The following is a 20,569-nucleotide window of genomic DNA, read 5'->3' on the forward strand; positions in this document are numbered from 1 at the left end:
CTATAGAGCACTTGTGGTGGCTAATTATTTTAAACAAATAAAAGAATAGGTTCAGAGATTAATGTAAATGTAGATAAAATGTAAATTAAAATAATTACTCTCATGCTTAGTTTAAAATAAAAACATATAGTGGAATTCAGTTACTCTTTTCACCTTCCCTCAAAGTTAAACATTTCACTGGATCCAAAAGATTTTTCATAAGTAGTAGACTGTCTATAAATGAAAATGTTATTTTCATAACAAAGTTCCCAGGATCCCATCAGTTAAAAACTGGTATTTCTTTGATTTATATGTATAATGCAATTTACTGTTTGGAATACCAGACAATTTGAGCACACATCTTTACAGAAATTGTAAATTGTAAATGTATTATCTAGCTTTTCTGTTACATTTTCCAAATATTTCCTCATCTAATTTGCCTTTACTTTTTCTTTGCCATTTCTTCATCAAAGGTTTGGTTTTCAGTTGCGATTTTATATGCTTGGGCACTGTTCAAATGCAGCATAATATGTGATTGCTTTGTGCTTAACATCAGTACTCTTTGCATGTGAAGTCCTGTTTTAACTCTCAGTTCTGAGCAGCTCTTTAACACAGCTAATTAACAACAGGAGGTGTGACATTACCGTCTCTTTTAATGTATAGAAGGCCTTTTCTTAGTTGCTGAGACTGCTTACTGTTAAAATAAGCTTTTAGACAATTCAAGATCTGTCTTTCTGCACCGGCCTGCTGCCAGGGTTTGCCTGGCATTGGCTTTCTGCCAGGAGCTGTGTAAATAGTTTTCCGCATTTTGTACCAACACCAGGAAAAGAAGAAAACAAGGTAAATAAAAACCAGATCAGGGTACCAACAGAGCATTGAACTGGTTAGGTTAGGGATGCACACCTGCATCCTTTCAGGTGCATATAGTCCTCCAGGATCTTTGATGCAGCAAAGGTGCCCACAAATCTCCTTCCAATTTGCTCGTCTCTGCCTCACTCGCTGATACTGCAGCCATTGCTGCCATTACCAATTTCTTGATAGGACCTACTTCAGTGAGGTCCAGCAAGACATAGACTCCTCTCTCTGATAGAGAGTGCTTCTGAGCAGGTTCTCTCGTTACAGACTTTTGCAAGAAACAAAATGCTTGTTCAGGTACTTGTCCGAATGCAGGGAGAGCTCAGTGGAGGAAAACACACACACTTGTGTTTGCATCCTACTGAGTGTGTGCACTCAGTTGGATGCAGACACACTCACAGCTTGTTTCAAACCTCCATACATTTCAGGTATGCCTGAAATGGAGCTTCTACTCAAATTCACTAAGATAGTTCAAGAAATGGGCATCCTTCTGCAAAAAAACCTTGAGAGCCATAGTTTTGATAGGCAGCACTGCATTCCAAAAAGATGGGGGAGCCAGCTAAATATTTAATCTGGTATTGTTAATATGATTATCTGAGCATGCTTACAAACTTAAATTCTTGCCCCAATCCCTTTTGAAAATCAACTGCTTTTCATTCCATAGAAACACGCATAGAAATGATTTCTTCTCCATCCACAGTTAAAAGCAATTCATTTCCAGAGTATACATCAACATGTGCCTGCATCCCAATTCCAAACCCATCTTTCATATCAAATGATATCTTTTTCCAATCCAGCAGAAAAACTTACTGACGCTTATAGTTCTATTTTCTGCACATTTATTGGGATTTAAGTCCTGGGCACTGAAGGGTAGAACCAAGGAGCGTTAGTAACATTCTTCCTCCCATCCCGGCTACTTCCCTTCTCAACATGCTGTAACAGGCACTCATGGAAATGAAATTGAGAAGAAGGAAAGTGCATCCCAAGGTGCTGATGGCAGCAGACATTTCTGGGAAAGCTTTCATTGTTAGAAATTCAGGCTGATAAAGGTTGGATTACAGCAGTGCCCTCTACTTGGGGATGTCTTGGAAGCTTCCATTGGGACAGAATGTGGAAATCTGCTTGAAGATGGGTGAGAGCCACTTCAGTAATATGACATCTAGATTGTGGGTGCTGCATTGGCCAGTTTGTATTCAACTATAATTCAGAGCGCATTTATTACTTAGAAAGCTCTATGGCTTGGGTCCTTGTTGCATATGGAACTGTATTCTTCAAATGCAGTCTGCCTGTTTTGTGTGATTGGCCTGCAAGTGGATGCTGCAGTTTCCTTTCAGAGAGTAGCTTGAAAGCAGACCTTTTTGGTGTTGGCCCTGCCTCTCTGGAATTACCTAGCTCTAAGGTTTAGGTGGACCTGCTGTCATGGCATTCTGAAAGGGAGTGGTGCATCTGGAACTTAAAAGGTTTTTTTTAAGCCCCCCAACTGTTGTTAAATATATTGGTTTTATAATGTATTATGATTGTGTGTGACCTATCCAGGGTCTGTTGAAATAGGAGTGAGATATAAATAATGCAATAAATGATAAGCTGGATTCATCTCTGAACCTAGTTAAATTATGAACAAGTTCCACTTTCCAAGGTAGGATAAATAAGTTCCATGTAATTATAGCATTTTATGTGCTGCTTTAAATAAGGGGGCAGGTCTAGAGATATTATGCAGTTTGAGATGTATTATTTTGTTTATACTTGAATATGAAACCAGTGTGACTTGCCCTCATGCCTCTGAAAGGAATGATCTGAATGCACGAAATGCAGTAAGGCTACCTAAGAAAGTCACACTTTAGACACTTTTGAACAGAACTTCTGCTGAAATATTAACTATCCATGTATTTTTATTTCAGAAGGCAGAAGACAATACGGAAGGAATAGGATCTGGACTTGGTCCTGATGGAGAAGTAAGAACTCTAGTTTCTTTTGAGGAAGCACTTCAATGTATTAGCTTCAGTTAATGATGAACTAATGATGTCACAATTTGTATTTCAATATGTAAAATAGATCTGGGGGCAGTGGGACAACAAGGTTAGCAGAAAAGGGCTGTTTTCCTCAGCATGAATTACTCATAAATATTTTAGAAGGCTATAATCCCATTTGTAAATAATGTTGCAAATAATAAAACCTCTATGTGACATCTTTTGTCAATACCAGTAAAATAAATTATACAAAATAAGATCCTCAATTTTAAAGGCTCTTCGACAAAAGAACTTTAATCCATATGGTTCTCCCTTGGCCTTGTAATCACCTTCTCATCTAACACCTTCTGTATTGGCTTTGCAGAGGGAAGTGAGAATTGAGAGAATTAACTTTCCTTTAATTTCTCATCAGCAGAAGCATCTTGTGTGTGTAGTTCTGCTTACTGTGTCTAGGCTTATATTTTTACACTGTATTTAGTTTAAAATTGTATGTGTTTCTTGATCATGTTATTTTTTTTCCTCATCCTATTAAAGGAGACCTGTAAACCCAACATTAGAACATAGAACAAAGATAGATGTAAATTAACACTAGCTTGATTGCATAGATACTGCCTTCCATTGATTGCAAATGATAGATTGAAGTGTGAGGTTACCATTTCATGTACATGCAACATAAATAAGGAAAACTTAATAAAAGCCTTAGTGATCTTGATTTCTTAAAATATAATTAGGAGGTAGCCATTGTATAAGCTAGGAAATAATATATTTCATATTAACATCCACACAGTTGGCATTGTTTAAAAATTACATTTTGGAATCAGCCACACAATATTTTGGTTTTATAACATAAACAAATATAGTTTAGCTTTTCCCTTCATAAGTAAATTGGATTATTACAGTCTATCTAATCAAGCATATTTACATTAGTAGATTTACAGTTTGCTGTCTTTTGTCATATGCAATAAGATGTCTAGTAAATTGGTCTAATGCAAAACACTTTGTCCAACACATCTAATTGAAGTTTTTAATGAGTGCACTTGTACTTAATGAGCTATCTCACTTAATGAGCATACTAGAATGCACTATAATAACCAGAATGTTTCTATGTTGGTGTCTTATGCTAGAAATATGACACACATCATTATTTGAAATTTTGCTCCAAGAGTATTTAAAATGACTGAGATGTTTTTATAAGCCATTGAGATAATCCTGTGTACATTTATCTGAAAGTAATCCCACTGCAGTCAATTAAGCTTATTCCACAATACAATTCTTTGCATGTTTTCTCAGAAAGAAAGTCTCATTGAAATCAGTGGGACTGAAAGGTCAGTACATAAGCTCATAGCACTGAGTTGATTAAGTGCCATCAAGTTAGGGTTGACTCTTAGCGACCACATAAACTTTCTCCAAGATGATCTGTTCTCAACCTGCCCTTTTAGATCTCTCAATGTTGCATTCATAATGCTGCTGTAATTCAGTCCATCTACCTTGCTGCTGATCATCTTCTTTTTCCTTCCACTTTTCCTAGCATTACAGACTTCTTAAGGAAGCTTAGTCTTTGCATAATATTTCTGAAATATGACAGTTCGAGCCTAGTCATTTTTGCTTCAAGCAAGAACTTTAGATTGATTTGTTCTATGATCCATTTGTTTGTTTTCCTAATATTCTCAAGAGTCTTCTCCAACACCAACATTCAAAAGTGTCAATACTCTTTCTGTCTTACTTTTTCAAAATCCTACTTTCCCATCCACAGATTGTTAACAGGGAAAGCCCTACCAAGTGCTAGTCTGTGGTGTATTTCTTTAGTATTAATTCTGTTACTGTTGATAGTTGATCCTAAAAAGCAGAAGCAGTCCATTTGGTCACTGTCTTGTCAGTTCTCAGGATGGTTGCTGTACGGTTATCATTTTCCTGTGCTCCTTGATTTTCATTACTAGAGCTTGTAGATCATTTGCATTTTCAGGTATCAGAGTAGTGTCATCAGCGTAAGGCAGGTTTTTGATGTTTCTTCCTCCAGTCTTAAAACTATGCTCATTTTCTTCCAATACAATTTCCCTCATTATATATTCAGCATATAGGTTGAATAAGAAAAGGAGCTGTGTACCTTCTCACTGCCTTGCCAACCTGGAGCCAGCCTGTTTCACCATATTCTGTCTGGATTATGCGTCCCTGTCCTCTCTGTAGATTTCACATGAAGACAATAAGATATTCTGGTCAAGCTCATGTCATGGAAACTGGCTGGCTTTGTTCTTCTGCTTTAGCTTGACTTGGAACTTGCACATGAGCAGTTCATGATCTGTTCCACAATCTTGGACTACATCTTTGCTGTTATAACTGAGCTCTTCTACTTCCTTGTACCAATAATATTGTACCAATAATATAGTCAATTTGATTTCTGTGTGCTCCATCTGGTGATATCCATGTATATAATGTTGTTTTGGTTGTTTGAAGAGTTGTTAATAATGTAGAAATCATTAGATTGGCAAAAACTGATAATTCATTCTTCTGCTTCATTTCTATTCGCTAGGCTGAACAGTCTGACTATGTTTTCCTCCTTACTATTTCCAACTTTGGCATTCCGGTCTCCAACCACAAACAGCACATCTTGCTTGCATATTCTATCGATTTCAGATTGAATTTGACAATAAAACACATAATTTTTTTTGTCTGCATCAGTGTTTGTGGCTTAAACCTGAATAACTGTCATATTAAAGGGTTGTCTGTGAAATCCTATTGATGTTACTTGGTCATTGACTGTATTGTACCCAAGCACTATCTTTGTTATGTTCTTCCTGACTATGAAAGCAGCAATGCTCCTTCTTGTTTTCATGTCCTGAGTAGTAAACAGTATGATCTTCTGACTTAAAGTGCCAATTCCAGTCCATTTATTTATTAATCATATTTATATAGCTGCCCATCTCTCACAAATCAGATGCCCAAGATGTCAATGTGTAATTCATTCATTTCATTATTCACTGTGTTGAGCTTTGGCTTTTCTTTTCCTTCATGGTAATAGCAGCAACTAGACTTTGGAAAGGCTTTAATTTAGCCACATCATAAACATCTTTAGTACTCCAAAAGGCCCCGAGTGCCATTCAACCTCATCTGCCACTATATCAAAACCATTGTCTTCCTCCAAGCAGTCATTGATTTCTTGTCATTGTCGCTAAAGTGATCATCTATTTCCAGCATTTTCCTATAACACTGCTGCCTGATATAGATGCCTGCTTGCTTTATCTGGGCAGCTGGGATGACTTCACACTACTGGGAGTATAACTCTTGTTACACACTCCTAGTGTGCTTTGCTCATCCCTCCCAAGAACACTCCCTGCCACAATGAGGCGGCATAACAGGTCTTAGGGTCATAACCTTTAAACCTATCCTATTTAAACCTATCTCCTTTATTATTAAGTATAATTATCAAAGACATTTAAATTATGAAGGGATTTTCACCGAAATAAAACTGTTCATTCTTAAATTATCTGTGTTAGTGTGTGACCTGGCATACTTTCACCCTCATCAAGCTACATATCTTATGAAGATTTAGGGTTGCACATCTGTATCTGCAGCCAGGTTGCATCACATGGTGACATAAATTATATGGGGTTTGATTTGAAAGGAAATAAGTCCCAAGTCTTTTTGAGTAGGCACATCTCTGTCCTCTTAAATCCTTTCTAGTTATTTGGCTCTCAGCATGGGGCTTTGAATAAATAAATGGGATGATATTAAGAACTTTGGAATTACTAGAACCTGTTTTCACTGTTCTTCTCATAGAATCATGTTCTCTATTCAGATTCAAACGTGTGCTTTCCCTTAATATTTAGCCCATAGATGAGAGCAGTCAGATGAGTGATCTCCCAGTCAAGGTAACTCATACAGAAACAGGCAAAGTTCTTCTTGGACCAGAGGCTCCTAAAGCAAGTCAGTTGGATGCTTGGTTAGAAATGAACCCTGGGTGAGTAATCACTTTACCTTATAACCCACAACCTGATACTTTTGTATTGCATTTATACATCCTAAATATTGGCAGATTTTTATTTTAGTCTACAAATGTGTAGATTGTTCTAAACCCCATCCATATTAGTGTTGTAGGTTTTTTATGTATTCTGTTTGGTCAATGTTTGCTCAAAAATTTGGAGCTGTTATTCTCTACAACATATTTTAATATACAGAGTTTTACTACTATATGTTTATTAAAATGTAGTTACTTCTAAATACACAAACTTCTATGGAACTTATTGAGGGGTGCATTTTTCTGAGAAATTCAACTCTGTGCACATTCTTGAGCAGAACATAATGGATATAAGTAAACTCTGCCCATGGTGACTGTTTGCTTGGAGCAATAATTTTAGCACTTTGAGTCGATTTATTTCCTCTGAAATCCCATGGATTATTTCTCCCATACATAATTAATTTCTTTGATATCTTTAATTTTATTTCCATACTTTTTTGAAACACTTTTTTTGCTGGTTTTTATGAAAGTATTTTAAAAGGATTGCTATTTTGGAGGAGTTCCCTTATACTCTTTCACCTGCTTCTTCCCCACCAGCTATGAAGTTGCACCCAGATCAGACAGTGAAGATGAAAGCGGCTCAGAGTATGAAGAAGATGTAAGTGAACACCCTCTCTTGATGCATATCTTTATCTAGAAGAATATTTTTAGAGACCAGAGAGTAAGAATAAGCATACAAAAGGTAACTCTTGACTATTGTAGTTACAGTTACAATTCTGTAGTACTGCAAGATAAATACCTGAATAGACCACCACAGTGTATTCTGTGTGAAGCTACCTTTGCAAACTACTAAAAAACTACAATTGGTACAAAACTCAGCTGCCCAGATGCTGGTGGCTGAGAGCCCCTTCAGCCATGTTTCATCAATAGGGTGAGCTCTATTGGTTGCCAGTGGGTTTCAGGGTACAACTCAGAGCGCTGACCTTTAAAGCCCTACGTTGGCGTGACTCCTAGGTACCTTCGGGACAACCTTTTCTGGGTAGAACCATTCTATTGGGTGTATCCCGGCAGCTATGTTTTGTATCAGTTTTAGTTTCTGAATAATCCTCAAAGGTAGCCTCAGGCAGAGCACATTGTAGTAGTTTATCAGTTATCTATCCCCACATCAGAGAGGTATGGCCAGGGAGGCCCAAGGGTAGTATTCATTAGTTATGAACCGCACCTTATGTAATCTCCCCACCAAGGCTAAACCAGCACAAATGTAATCATTCTGCAGAGCAGTAAAGACTCAGCTGTTCCATAGGGCATTTAGTAGATAAAGTTACCCAAATTGATAGTGTTCATAGCTAGTATATTTAGGCATGATATCGTTTGGTGCTAAATTTTTTGGTTCTATGAATGACCACAGATTTATTTATTTATTATTGTACATGATGTATTATTTTAATTTACTGTTTTAAATTACCATGAAGTTGTATGATTTGGCCACATAGAAATTCCAATAAATAAAGAAACAAGGACCCTAATTAAAATAGAATCCAGCATGTATCATTCCACCCTCCCAGTTTCTTTGTACCATAACAATAACAAGCCATAATAATACTAATTTGTGTGACTTTTCTTGTCTAAATAAAATGTTTCAATTGGGTGGTAAATTACAATAATATAACCTAATTAACTAACTGGAAAAATAACTTAGTTGTTATAAATCTTTAAGCAATGAAGGATTACAGATTTCTTTTTGATTACTGATGGTTGTTAATCACCATAAGTAATGGGGCTTAGTTTTAAAGAAATTACAGTGCATCAAAATTGATATAGATTCTTAATATAATTAGTAGTAAGTCTTCTTGGATATTTTTTTCTTCATACAGCTTCTCTGAAAACTATTATATTTTAATCAGTCTCTCATTATATTACAGAATGGTTTAGAAGGGAAAGGTGGTGGGATTTTTGTTTTTGTTTTGTGGTCAGATTAGCAGCCAAGCATGGATTCAGTAATTTTTAAAACTGTGGTTAAAACTATTACCAGTAATAGCTAGGAAAATAGATACACATTGTTAGAAAGCAGCACTAGGGAACTGAAAGTGCTTTGAGTTTTTATTAAACCTGTAAGATTTATTTGCTGCATCCTTTTTTTTCCTCTTTTGCTTTGGGATCCAGAGGTCATGTAAGATGTCCCAGTCTGATTTTTGCTAATCCTTCCTTTCCATTACAGAGGTTTATGGTTCTGACCCAGCAGAATGATTTTTTAGGGCATGGGAATAAGGAGGTGAGGGCAATGGAAGAGCCTTGCCCCACCCACAAGGCTCTGAATTCTTCCCAATTATAGTTAAAAGTAGAAAATGTTTAAGTCTCCTGAGGTATATATGGTGGAGAAACAATAGTGTCAGAAATACCACACTTGGAATACATATTAAATATTCTTGTGTGGCAAAATATTCCCCAGGTACTCAGGAGTTGAGTAATATGAGAGGGCTTATTAATAAGAGTACTTTATTTCTTTTCATTGAACTATGACCACATAAGTAGTTTGGAATCCTAAAAATTCTGCTGGTGCCTTGCACAGTGACATGGGCCTATATGTTATGTTAATCCCACAAAACAGAGTCTTCACCTCCACTGGTTATTTTAAAAGCATCAGGAATTACATATTGCAAACCTATTTATTCTGTATTATAAAACCACAGTTTCCTATAATCAGGCTAAACTCTTTTTTTTTTTGGTAACAAATGCTAGTTCTGTATAAATCTCAGTTGGGCAGTTTCTTGTTTTACGAGGAGGAGGAGGGGGGAGGGAGGTAATCTAAACATAATGGAAAATTGTAGCCTGCCTTTAGAGTTCTTACTGATAAGTGTTTTTATGTAGGTTTGACTTGAAGGGTTTTTTTCCTGCAGGAAGATGAAGATGAATCAAGTAGACAAGAAATAGATGAAAAGATACATCTGGATCCCAACAGTGAAGACGTTTCAGAAAAAGATGCGAAACAAATAATTGAGTGAGTAATTTGGGAAAGCAGGGAGAGCAAACTATTTTGTACATTCCTCTTTCTGTATCAGATTTCTACATGTTCAAGAAATAAAATGGCAAAGTACTCATCAATGTGAAATTAAAAATGAATCTTTCCTTGCTTTATAGGACAGCCAAACAAGATGTGGATGATGAATACAGCATGCAGTACAGTGCCAGAGGATCTCAATCTTACTATACAGTGGCTCATGCAATTGCGGAGAGAGTGGAAAAGCAGTCCTCTCTTCTTATTAACGGCACACTGAAACATTATCAGGCAAGCATACTAGGTGGAAATTGCTCTTATGGGAATTATTTGCCAGGGATCCTTAAACTATACCATAATTACTCTCCTAAAAGAAAAATGGAATATTTCAGATTTGCCAGATCATTCTGTTTAAATGCATTTTTTAAATTCTTGGATACTATTCTCAAATGTTTTAAAGCATATAATGCATTAAAAAGCATACCTCCCTTTCTCCATTGTCTGGTCCATATTTTGAAGCATACCATATTCTGGTCCTTTCTCCACTGAATTGTGGATAAGTCTCAACTTTGTCTGATAGTAAGGCTTCCTTTATTCATCAAGGTTTTGCTAGGACAGTGTTTGAAAATGCATTGCCTTTGAGAGTTCCCTGGAAAGCAGGTAACAAATTCAGTGCCCATTTTGCTCATAATGATGGCTGTATGAAGTCATATTTCTGGACTGGTTGCATGCCAAAGGTCACTTTATACACTGAGTAGATATATCATGCAAATTTCAGGCCAAGTATTATGCAAAGTAATGTTGTGGACCAAGATCAGCCTTTTCACAGTGCCTCTTTCCTGGATATTCATAATCTTTGATTTGGTGCAAGCATAGAGATGGTTCCCTGTTAGCTCTTCGAGGTAGTCCAGAGAAGAAGCACAACCATAATTACTAACTCTGTCTTTATTGTAAGGTTACATTAACAGAATCTTGTAAGTCTTAAAGTAGTTCTCCCCTTCTTTCCTTTTACTCTCTGGAAAACTAGGGAGGTCCCTTCTGAAATGCTTCCATGCGGAGGCCTCCTCTCCTTCTGTGGGCTGAGAAATCTTTTACATACTTGTCGTCCAGTCTGCGGCTCTTCTTCCTATCTCCCAAGGCCATTCCTGCATACAATTACATTCCTTGAAAAAGGATTTTAATTAGAACTGTGCCTCTGAAAGAAATACCCTTTCCTTGCCTGAATGAATGCTCTTTCCCACCTCTTCTTCGTTTTGACAGCTGGCCCAAATAGTGTTGATGGGACAATCCTGCCATGGTAGAGTAAGACCATTACTGAAGTCACTGCACTGTTTTATCAGTAGGCTTCTGGGCTAATTCAAAAAGGTAGCAAAGATCTATAAAGTCCTATACGGCATGGCACTAAGTTTCATCAGGCACCTCCTTGCCCAGGTTGAATCTGCCCATAAAGAATATTGTGAGAAGGCCTGTTTAGAGTTCCCACTCTATGTAAGGTGTGCAGGACACAGACCAGGTAGCAGGTTTTCTCTGATGCAACCCCTATAGTATTGATTTCTTGCCTTCAGAGATTTGAGCAGCCTCTTCCCTCTTGGCAAAGAGCTGCTAAAACAAACACTCTTCTACAGTGTCTTTCTTTTTTTACTTTTCTTTTACTTAAACGCATGTCACCCAAAGTCTCTGGATTGTGTGGGTTTCAAAAATGAAATGTAAACTGACATTGTACATTGGCACCAGTGGTAGTCATTGTTCAATTAATCACATTCTTTTTACATTTGTTTTTACCTATTACTATTGAAGCGGTTGTTGATAAAGTCAGTGATTAGTATTGATGCAGATTGGCATTTGGGTTGCTTTATCTGCCATAACTGAAATATCAGAACATAGAAAACTGCTTTACCAAGTAAAGTCAGTGCTCCGTTTAGGCTGATATTGTCAAGACTGAGTACAGCTGCTATTGGGATTTCCACGGGCAACATGCTATACAATTGCGTGGTGGTATTCTCTTTATTCCCCACACTGGTGAATGTAATCTACCCCAATTGCTAAGTTGCCCCAACAATATTTTGCTGTGATTTCAGAGATATATGTTAAGGTTAGCACAAACCTTCGGATGCTGGCTTTGTGAACAGCGATCACTGAAAAGGCTGATCAGGAACACATAAGCAATGAGAATATGAAGGAACATGTTTGCATGTTTTCTAGTCCAAAAAAAGATTGTGATGTGCAGTATAATCTGAATTGAATCTAAACAATAGAACAGACTGACAGGATATGTGAAAGGTGTACAACCTGAATCCCCAGGCTCACCTTGACGGAGCCTTCAGAGCCCTTCCAAAAATGGCATTCTTTAATCGGATGGGTCAGAAAAATTATGAAATGGATGAGGTGTGATTACATGTACAGCATTTCAGTCCATTTTCATTAAATTTACAGTAAATGAATCAAATAGACAAGAAATCCTATCTAGTTTTTGCTGTCATCTCATTCTATTATTATTGTTATTTTCTGGGACTTACTTTTTGGAGTGCAGCTTCTAGCACGCTATTCAAATGCCAAGTGCAGCTCTTGGCTTGAGAATTGTTTGGCTCCCCTGGGATACATGAATGGAAAATCAAACTAGTGAAGGGAAGAGGAAGTGAGAGAGAGCATATGTCCCAAAGTCTGACTTTGTATTGGACTAATTGTTATTTTTTTAAACCACTTTATTTAGCTTCAGTGTTTCAGACCTCTTCCACCAGTTAAGAAATGTTAAATTAACTGAGTTTTTATGGTAATATAGCAATATTGAATCAATTCTGTCATTTCTAATTTATTTTCAAATAATATTCAGGACAGTTTCATTGTAATATGTGAGTTGGAGATTAGGAACTGTTCTGTACTGCTCTAAATGCTATCAAGTAGATCTATAGCACCTTGAAAATATAAATTCGAAGCATGTATTGACTATTAAAAGCTTGAACTATGTCACAATATGAGCAGTATTAATCTTTAGCACTCTGCCTAAAACACAAATTGGTTTTCAGAGCAAAGGAATACTAAAGCTTGGGATATATAGCAGCAGTTATTCTTGTATGGGGAATTTTTAATATTTTTTTTTCTCATTGTGCTGCTTGCAGTCAGCACCAAAGCACTCAACACCAAAGCAGAGATATTAAAATGAAAATATGACTGTATGGATAACTGAGACAATTTTACTGTATTTCAGATCCAGGGCCTGGAATGGATGGTTTCCTTGTATAATAACAATTTGAATGGAATTTTAGCTGACGAAATGGGACTAGGAAAGACCATACAGACGATTGCGCTCATCACTTACCTCATGGAGCACAAAAGGCTCAATGGCCCCTATCTCATCATTGTTCCCCTCTCGTAAGTAGATGAATTCTTCCTGATGATATTTTTCTGTACTATGAAGATTGGTTCATTAACAGCATGTACTTTTTTCCTTTACCCTTGATGACTAGATAAAGCACATATTGGGAATATGGTGACTGCATGTTATGGATTTAGTCTTTGATTGCCTTCCCTTCTTGTCATATGGATTTTGTGACACTGGAAACCAGATGGCTTACAGCAGTGTACAACTTACAGTAATTTATCACATGTTCTAGTCACCCTAGCTTGCCCCTATTGTGATTCAAAGACAGAAAATGTATTTCTTACCTGATATTGCCTACATAGTATTTCCTTTCAGATTCCAAAATATTCTTCTTGAGAATTCTCAGATTCTTCTTGAGAGCTGCTAAAATATTTTCGGTCCCACCAGCCACAATTTTTGGATGTGCTGGGACTATAACTCCACAAGTTCCCAGTTAGCTCATGCTCACTGAGAATTCTGGAATTGCAGTGCTACTAATGTGGTGATTGTAGTGATTTTTGTTTTTCTTTGTTAACTAAGCAGTCATCTTTGCAGCTAATCCTATGTTTAGTTAAAATTGGATTTTAAAGAAATAAACTCCATTTTGCCAGTGATTTTAATTAAAGTCAGCTATGCTACTTTAAAGTCAGATATCTGTTTATGCAGATGGGCTACATGTGCTACAATATGTCTGCAGGCTTTATTTTTATAGCCCTTCCCCCATCACAATCAAAAGTATTGGCCCAAATTCTGCATCAGAATAAATAACTGTGAGTGAATCATATTATGGTCTATTGTGGCTGCAGCAGTTATATTACTGAACAGTTAAGCATAAGTTTGGAGTATCCATTGGTGGAGAGAAAGCAGTAGAACAGCAGGATATCTGTCTTTGAAATAAAGAAATAGGAATGTCAGGTGGAAAGAGAACTATAGTTTTTTCTTCCCCAGGCCTGGCTCTATTTTTTTTTTTTTAACCTACACAGTGTGTCCTAATGCATTTCTAAATTTCTGCATTTGTCAGAATCCTCTTAGATCTTTGCACTAAATATGTGCTGATCTTAAGACACATCCATGCACATAGGATACTGCTGCTGGTGTTTGTATATGTGCTCATACCCCCAATTCATCCACTTTGCTTCACTTGTTTATTGGTAAAAGCCTACCTAGGACTAATGTACACATTTTTAGTATTTGCAAGTTGAAGTTTCTGCCTTTTTTTTTTTGCAATAATTTTATTAAATGTTACAATTAAAAAGATAAAAGCTAATACAAACTAAAAAAATGAAAGGAAAAAGAAAAAGTGCAGAAAAGAAAAAAGAAACAATAGAAAGAAAAATGGAAAAGAAAGAAAAAATAAGAATATAATAAAGAAAAAGAAAAATATATAAAGAAGTAACTTCCCCCTTCGTCACAAGTATAAACAATTTTAGTAACTTATCACCTTCTCCTAAAATTCAACAAATGATCTCTTCTTCCCATATCTCATCTCTTATCTATAAACAAAACTTGAAAGCCTCGTCATTCAGTCCTAATCGTCAAAAGTCCATTAAGGGTTACCAGCGATAGCAACATATCTATTTTAAGATATGTTAAACTTTATCTTAACTTTATATTCTTTTCCTTTACTTTTAACTCAACTTTATATTCTTTCCCTTTACTTTTAACTATCTTGGTCTTTAATCCCTTCAAATAATGTCCTAGAACTTGATTTCTTTTTCTTTTTTCTTTGTCTCTTCTCACAAAACCCTTCAAAACTTTAACAGGTCTCTTTTGTAAATCCAGTATAGGAAAGTTATCTGTGATGGAATGTATCTATGAAGAGAAGGGTGATGTGAGAGATCAAGGCTATCAGGAAGGAGGGGATGCATTCCAGGAGGGGAAAGGAGACAAAAGACAACACAGTCCGCAGGGGGAGTGTGGGAAGTGAAAGAGGTTCAGGACAGTCACTCCCTAGAATCTCCCATGGTATATCCACTAGATGCAGTAGTATAGATTACTCTGGCAAGATTCTGTCTATAAGGTATAAGCAAGTAAAGGAACTTTACTCAACTGGACTGTTCCACTGTTGTTCTTGGACTGAGCCTGACATTATCCAAGTCACTCTTCTGGTTTGTTATTTGTATGTCCCTTTTAATTATTAAGACATCAGATGCTTTCATTGGTATATCCAGTATATAATCTTTTTTCCAGATCATCCTTATAGTCTGTCATTTTTAAATCCATGTTCAAAAGAGTTTCAGTCTTATCTGGTAGAACATCGTTTACACATAGTCTATCTATAATGGCAGACATTCTTAAAATTAACTTCTGGGTCCATTGTTCACAAATATCCTTCAATATGTCCAATGTTAAAGTATTTTGCTCCATTCTATTAGCAAGTCAAATTTAAGTATACTTAGCCTTTAATTGTAATCTTCCTTCTGGTTCCCTCTAATGTCCAAACCTCAAAGTCTCATCCTGTCATTTTTTTTTTCAGAATTCAAAACAACAGCCATTTCCCGTGGGAAGGATTCTTATAATTAATTTCAAAATTAAAAAATAGCCACTTTGGGTAGTGGTTAAGGCACCAGGCTAGAAATAGGAGACTGTGAGTTCTAGTCCCACCTTAGGTATGAAAGGTCACCCAAGTACAAGTTTAAGGACTTAGAAAAAAATTCCGGGGGAGGAATAAACAACAAAAGGGTGATTAGAGTGTTGTTTTTAGAAAGTTATAAAGAGACTGAGGGTTCAGATGGATTTGAAATATTTTTTTAGATATTTTTTATGTTACCTTTATTATTTTTTTTATAAATAACTCAAGGAAGCAAACATACCTAAAACTTCTTCCTCCTGTTTTCCCCACAACAACTCTGTAAGGTGAGTTGGGCTGAGAGAGAGTGATTAGCCCCAAGTCACCCAGCCGGCTAATCACTCTCTCTCAGCCCAACTCACCTTACAGAGTTGTTGTGGGGAAAATAGGAGGAAGAAGTTTTAGGTATGTTTGCTTCCTTGAGTTATTTATAAAAAAAATAATAAAGGTAACATAAAAAATATCTAAAAAAATATTTCAAATCCATCTGAACCCTCAGTCTCTTTATAACTTTCTAAAAACAACACTCTAATCACCCTTTTGTTGTTTATTCCTCCCCCGGAATTTTTTTCTAAGTCCTTAAACTTGTACTTAACACTTCCTTTGCTAAGGATTGATGAAAACTCACCCAGTGAATGCCATAAAGCTTGCTGTTCCAAAGGTTCTTAATATTTGAAAAGCTGTAAAAAAAGTAATTCCAAAAGTGATTAAGAAATGAGGCTCAGCTGGTGGATTTCCAGTGAGGACATGGTGAGCTGAACATCCTCGAAGGAGCAAAGTCAGTGTTGCGGCAGAGATCAGCAACCAGAAGGTGAATTCTGGCCGCTTTTAATCTCTCCGGAAAAAGGAGAGATTGTGAGATTGCACTCTGGACAGCTGCTCATTGTAAGTAGACTACAGGAACCAAGGTTTATGCAGTTGGCTTGTGAGTGGAGTGGCTGGGAGTTCCACCAAGCTCGCAGCCATTAACATAGCTTATATGGACAAAAAGCTAATCTCTTAATCGCTTTTGGAATTGCTTTTTAGATGCTTTTCAACTATTAAGAACCTTCGGATTGGCAAGTTTTACAATATTCACTGGGTGAGTCTCCTTCAATCCTGGGAGAAGGAAATTTTAAGTGCAAGATTAAGGACTTAAAAAAAAAATGGGGGAGAGAATAAACAGCAAAAGGGTGATTAGAATCTTGATTTCAGAAAGTTATAAATGGATTAAGGGTCCAGAGGGATTTGAAATAATGTTGAAATTAATTATAAGAAATCTTCCCATGGGAAACTGCTGCTGTTTAGAAGAAAAAACACGATAAGATGGGATTTTGAAGGTTGGACACTAGAGGGAACCAGAAAGAACTAAAGATTGTATTTAAAGGAGAAGAACACTTAATTTCAACTTACTGATATAGAATGGAGCAAAATAACTTTGGATGAATTTAAGGATATTTGGGAATAATGGACTCAGAAGTTAATCTTAAGATTGTCTGCTATCATAGATAAACTGGAATTAAAAGAGGTTATAGAAGAGGAACACGTTTTACTGGACAAGACTGGGACTGAGGCTGACTCAAATGTGGATTTAAACATGATAAGTTATAAGAATGATATGAAAAAAAAGTTACACTGGATAGAGAAATGAAACCAGCTGATGTCTTAATGATTAAAAGGGCTATACAAATAACAAACCAGAAGAGTGACTTGGATAATTTTCTTATTTTGGATTTACAAAAGAGATTTTTTAAACTTTTGAATTATTTTGTGAGAAGAGACAAAGAGAAAATGATAAGAAATCAGCTTCTGGGACATTAATTAAAGGGATTAAAGATCAAGATCATTAAAATTAAAGGGAAGGAATATAAAGTTGGGTTATTTGATCAAGGTTTGTATGTATGTATGTATGTATATGTATATATTTGTTGTTGTTGTTGTTGTTTCTGGTTACCCTTAATGGGTTTTTGCTGACCAGGACCGAATGACAAGGCTTTAAAGATTAGGAAAAATAGTTTTTTGTTGTATTTTTAGAGAAAGTGATAAGTTACTGTGTTAAAGTAAAGGGAAATAATATAATATTTGATACTTAATACTCAATTAAGCTTAAAATATATGTGTTGTTTTCTGGTAACCTTAATGGACTTTTACTGACTAGGATTTATTTATAGATAAAAGATGAGATATGGGAAGAAGAAATCTTTTGTTTTTTGTTGTAGAAGGTGATGAGTTACTGAAATTGTTTGTACTTGTAACGAAGGGGGAAGTCATTTCTTTATATATTTCTTTTCTTTATTATATCCTTATTTTTTCCTTCTTCTATTTTTCTTTATATTTTCTTTTCTGCACTTTCTATCCCCCTTTTTTATTCTTTTATACTTTTTTAGTTTGTATTAGTCTTTCATCTTTGTAACTGTAAACTTTAATAAAATTATTATTAAAACAAAAACAAATGAGGTTTGGCCGAGCTTTATGTCCATATAGGCTGCATTATGACTGTGAAAGTAGTTGGAATCCCTCAACTCCCAGTTGCTCGACTCCCCAGCCAACCACAAAAGCCTCAGTTCCAGCAGTCTACTCCTGAGGAGTATCTATCTGGAGTACTTGTGGGTGGACTCACGATCTCTCCTTTCTCCAGAGAGATTTTGCTGGCTAGGATCCACCCTCCAGGAGCCAATCTTGCCTTCAGGGAAATCTAGCTCACCATGTCCTCACCAGAAGTCTCTGGGGGTTTCTGCTTTTTAAAGAGAGCTGAGAAACAAGGAACTAAGTGTAAAAATACATTACAGGTATATATGTTATGCCACTGTTTCTTTCAGTTTTGTGAACAGGCCCTTAAAAGTGAGGCTGAAATTAATAAAATCTACCTTTCTTTAGCAAAACACTAAAAAATAAGTTTGCTGGATTCAGACTAGACAAGTTTATGTACACATATAATAATTTTTCAGAAAGAAGATCAAGTTCTGATCTGAAACCCAGGCAACAATTTTGACATGATGGGAGAGGAATCACTGTTACAGTGATGAGGTGCAATATGGTTTACTGGTTTCATTTTGCTAAACATCGTGCATCTTGAAGATTAAAAATCAGATGGCAGAATTCTACATTTGATGCAGTTTTAATATACTTTGCATTCTTAATCCTTTATATAGGACTTTATCCAACTGGACATACGAATTTGACAAATGGGCCCCTTCTGTTGTGAAAATTTCTTACAAGGTTTGAATATTTTATATATAAATATAAAGATGGATACATACAACTCCACGTTCACTGAGCAGTTATATTCAGTTGTTAAGTGTTGCTGTGCTGTAGAAGTCTGCTGATTTGTAATATATCACAAGTACTTTCAGGTACTGAAATACATTAAAAAATTGCTAATACTCATATCCCAATATGCCCTGTTCCAAGTAATAGGGATCATAATTACAATACATTAGTATATTCCTGCCTAGTTTTTTTTTTAATGTAAATAATTTAGATACCAGATTATAGCATGGCAATTTACCATAGTGAATTAGTTCACACTGGAATACTGTAATTACAGTTGCTGTTATAAAACAGGCTGAAGAGACAGGCATGAGATTGACTGCTATCTGAGCGGTGCTTTTCCAGTTGCCATTTATCAAGGGGGTATCACTTGCTGATAGAACAACCTTTGATTCATTGGAAGGTTCTATCAGTGAAAGAAAGGAGGAAGTTAGTTTTGATAGTCTTTCTTCCTTGCACCAGACCTGTTGAATACATTTGTAAAGATCCAATCCACTATTGTTTCTTTTGGTCTTTGGCTTCCTCTCTGAATGGATTGGAAATATTAATAATATATTAGGCACATTCTTCTGCACTTTTCTATCCACCTCACAGATATCCTTCTTTTAGTGAATTATACCTAGATATAATTTTTTCTTTTCCTTTTTTAGGGTACACCTGCTATGCGCCGATCACTTGTACCTCAGCTACGTAGTGGGAAATTTAATGTACTTTTGACTACATATGAATACATAATAAAGGACAAACACATTCTTGCTAAGGTATTATTATATTTTGGACTCTTCTTGATGACAAGCTTTCTTTCCTTTGCTTCCTTCACTCCTAATTAGCAAGAATTGCACCAACCATGAAGGGTCCATAATTACTATTGTCTTTAAAAGTTAGTTCTCTGTTTTATTTTGGCTGAATTGTTTAGCCTTTCTTCCAACCCATTCATGGTCTCTGTTCCTGCTGAGTACTTTCAGGATTGCCAGTGAGGGAAAAGATTTTGCTACCCATGGATCTCATAAATTCCACACAGTTGCTCTCTGTCAAGCAGAATAGCCATCTCCACATCCTTCTGCTGAATCACATTTATCTTGGAACCCTGCTATTCCATTTTTCTCTACAGCTCTTCTCCAGTTCTTTGTTTCTGAGCTGAGATGAATACAGTGGGAGAAAAAAAAGAATCAGGTTTTGTTATCATTTTCCAGATGTGGAAAGATAATAGAGACCAGACTGAAATTTGTACTGTTCATTTTCATTTATGCATTAAGACACAGTAACTGAAAATCTCTTGAATAGATTCTAAAACATGAGAATCCTTTGGAAACCATTACTTTGGTAAAGTAAAGGTATTTAAATAACGGATTCCCCTGTGATTTATTATATACCTCTCCAATTCCATTTGCTACTTTTCAGAGCTTGAACATTTTTTAATGAGAGGTGCTTGCTATAGTAAGCTTCAAAAAATTTCAAACTATTTTTTTTTTCTTTCTGGGACCCAGTATTATAGCAAGCTAAGACTGGCACTTTGCAAAGTGGACTATATCAAAGCACCCCACAAAGTACTCTGCTCTTTGCACTTTCCCCTCTTCATTTGTTTGCATGGGAGGAAATTGAGAGGCTCCCCATCCTCTCAAATCTTTTTCAACAAGAAAGGTTT

General features: G+C 36.1%; 1 protein-coding gene across 6 annotated transcripts in view; it reads left to right on the forward strand.

Moving 5' to 3' along the window:
- Positions 1-20,569, forward strand: part of SMARCA2 (SWI/SNF related BAF chromatin remodeling complex subunit ATPase 2) — a 120,576-nt gene that overhangs the window by 51,845 nt on the left and 48,162 nt on the right. For all 6 annotated transcript variants that reach the window (XM_088130389.1, XM_088130390.1, XM_088130392.1 and 3 more), the window contains exons 11-18: positions 2,733-2,786; positions 6,626-6,756; positions 7,351-7,411; positions 9,651-9,751; positions 9,892-10,039; positions 12,954-13,117; positions 18,807-18,873; positions 19,575-19,685. In XM_088130389.1, coding sequence (XP_087986515.1) covers positions 2,733-2,786; positions 6,626-6,756; positions 7,351-7,411; positions 9,651-9,751; positions 9,892-10,039; positions 12,954-13,117; positions 18,807-18,873; positions 19,575-19,685 — 837 coding nt within the window. The remainder of the gene's footprint in view (positions 1-2,732; positions 2,787-6,625; positions 6,757-7,350; positions 7,412-9,650; positions 9,752-9,891; positions 10,040-12,953; positions 13,118-18,806; positions 18,874-19,574; positions 19,686-20,569) is intronic.

The sequence above is a fragment of the Python bivittatus genome, unplaced genomic scaffold (assembly GCF_059951505.1).
Source record: "Python bivittatus isolate LINGU-HERP-01145 unplaced genomic scaffold, Pbiv_v1 ctg000850_np1212, whole genome shotgun sequence".
Taxonomy (NCBI): domain Eukaryota; kingdom Metazoa; phylum Chordata; class Lepidosauria; order Squamata; family Pythonidae; genus Python; species Python bivittatus.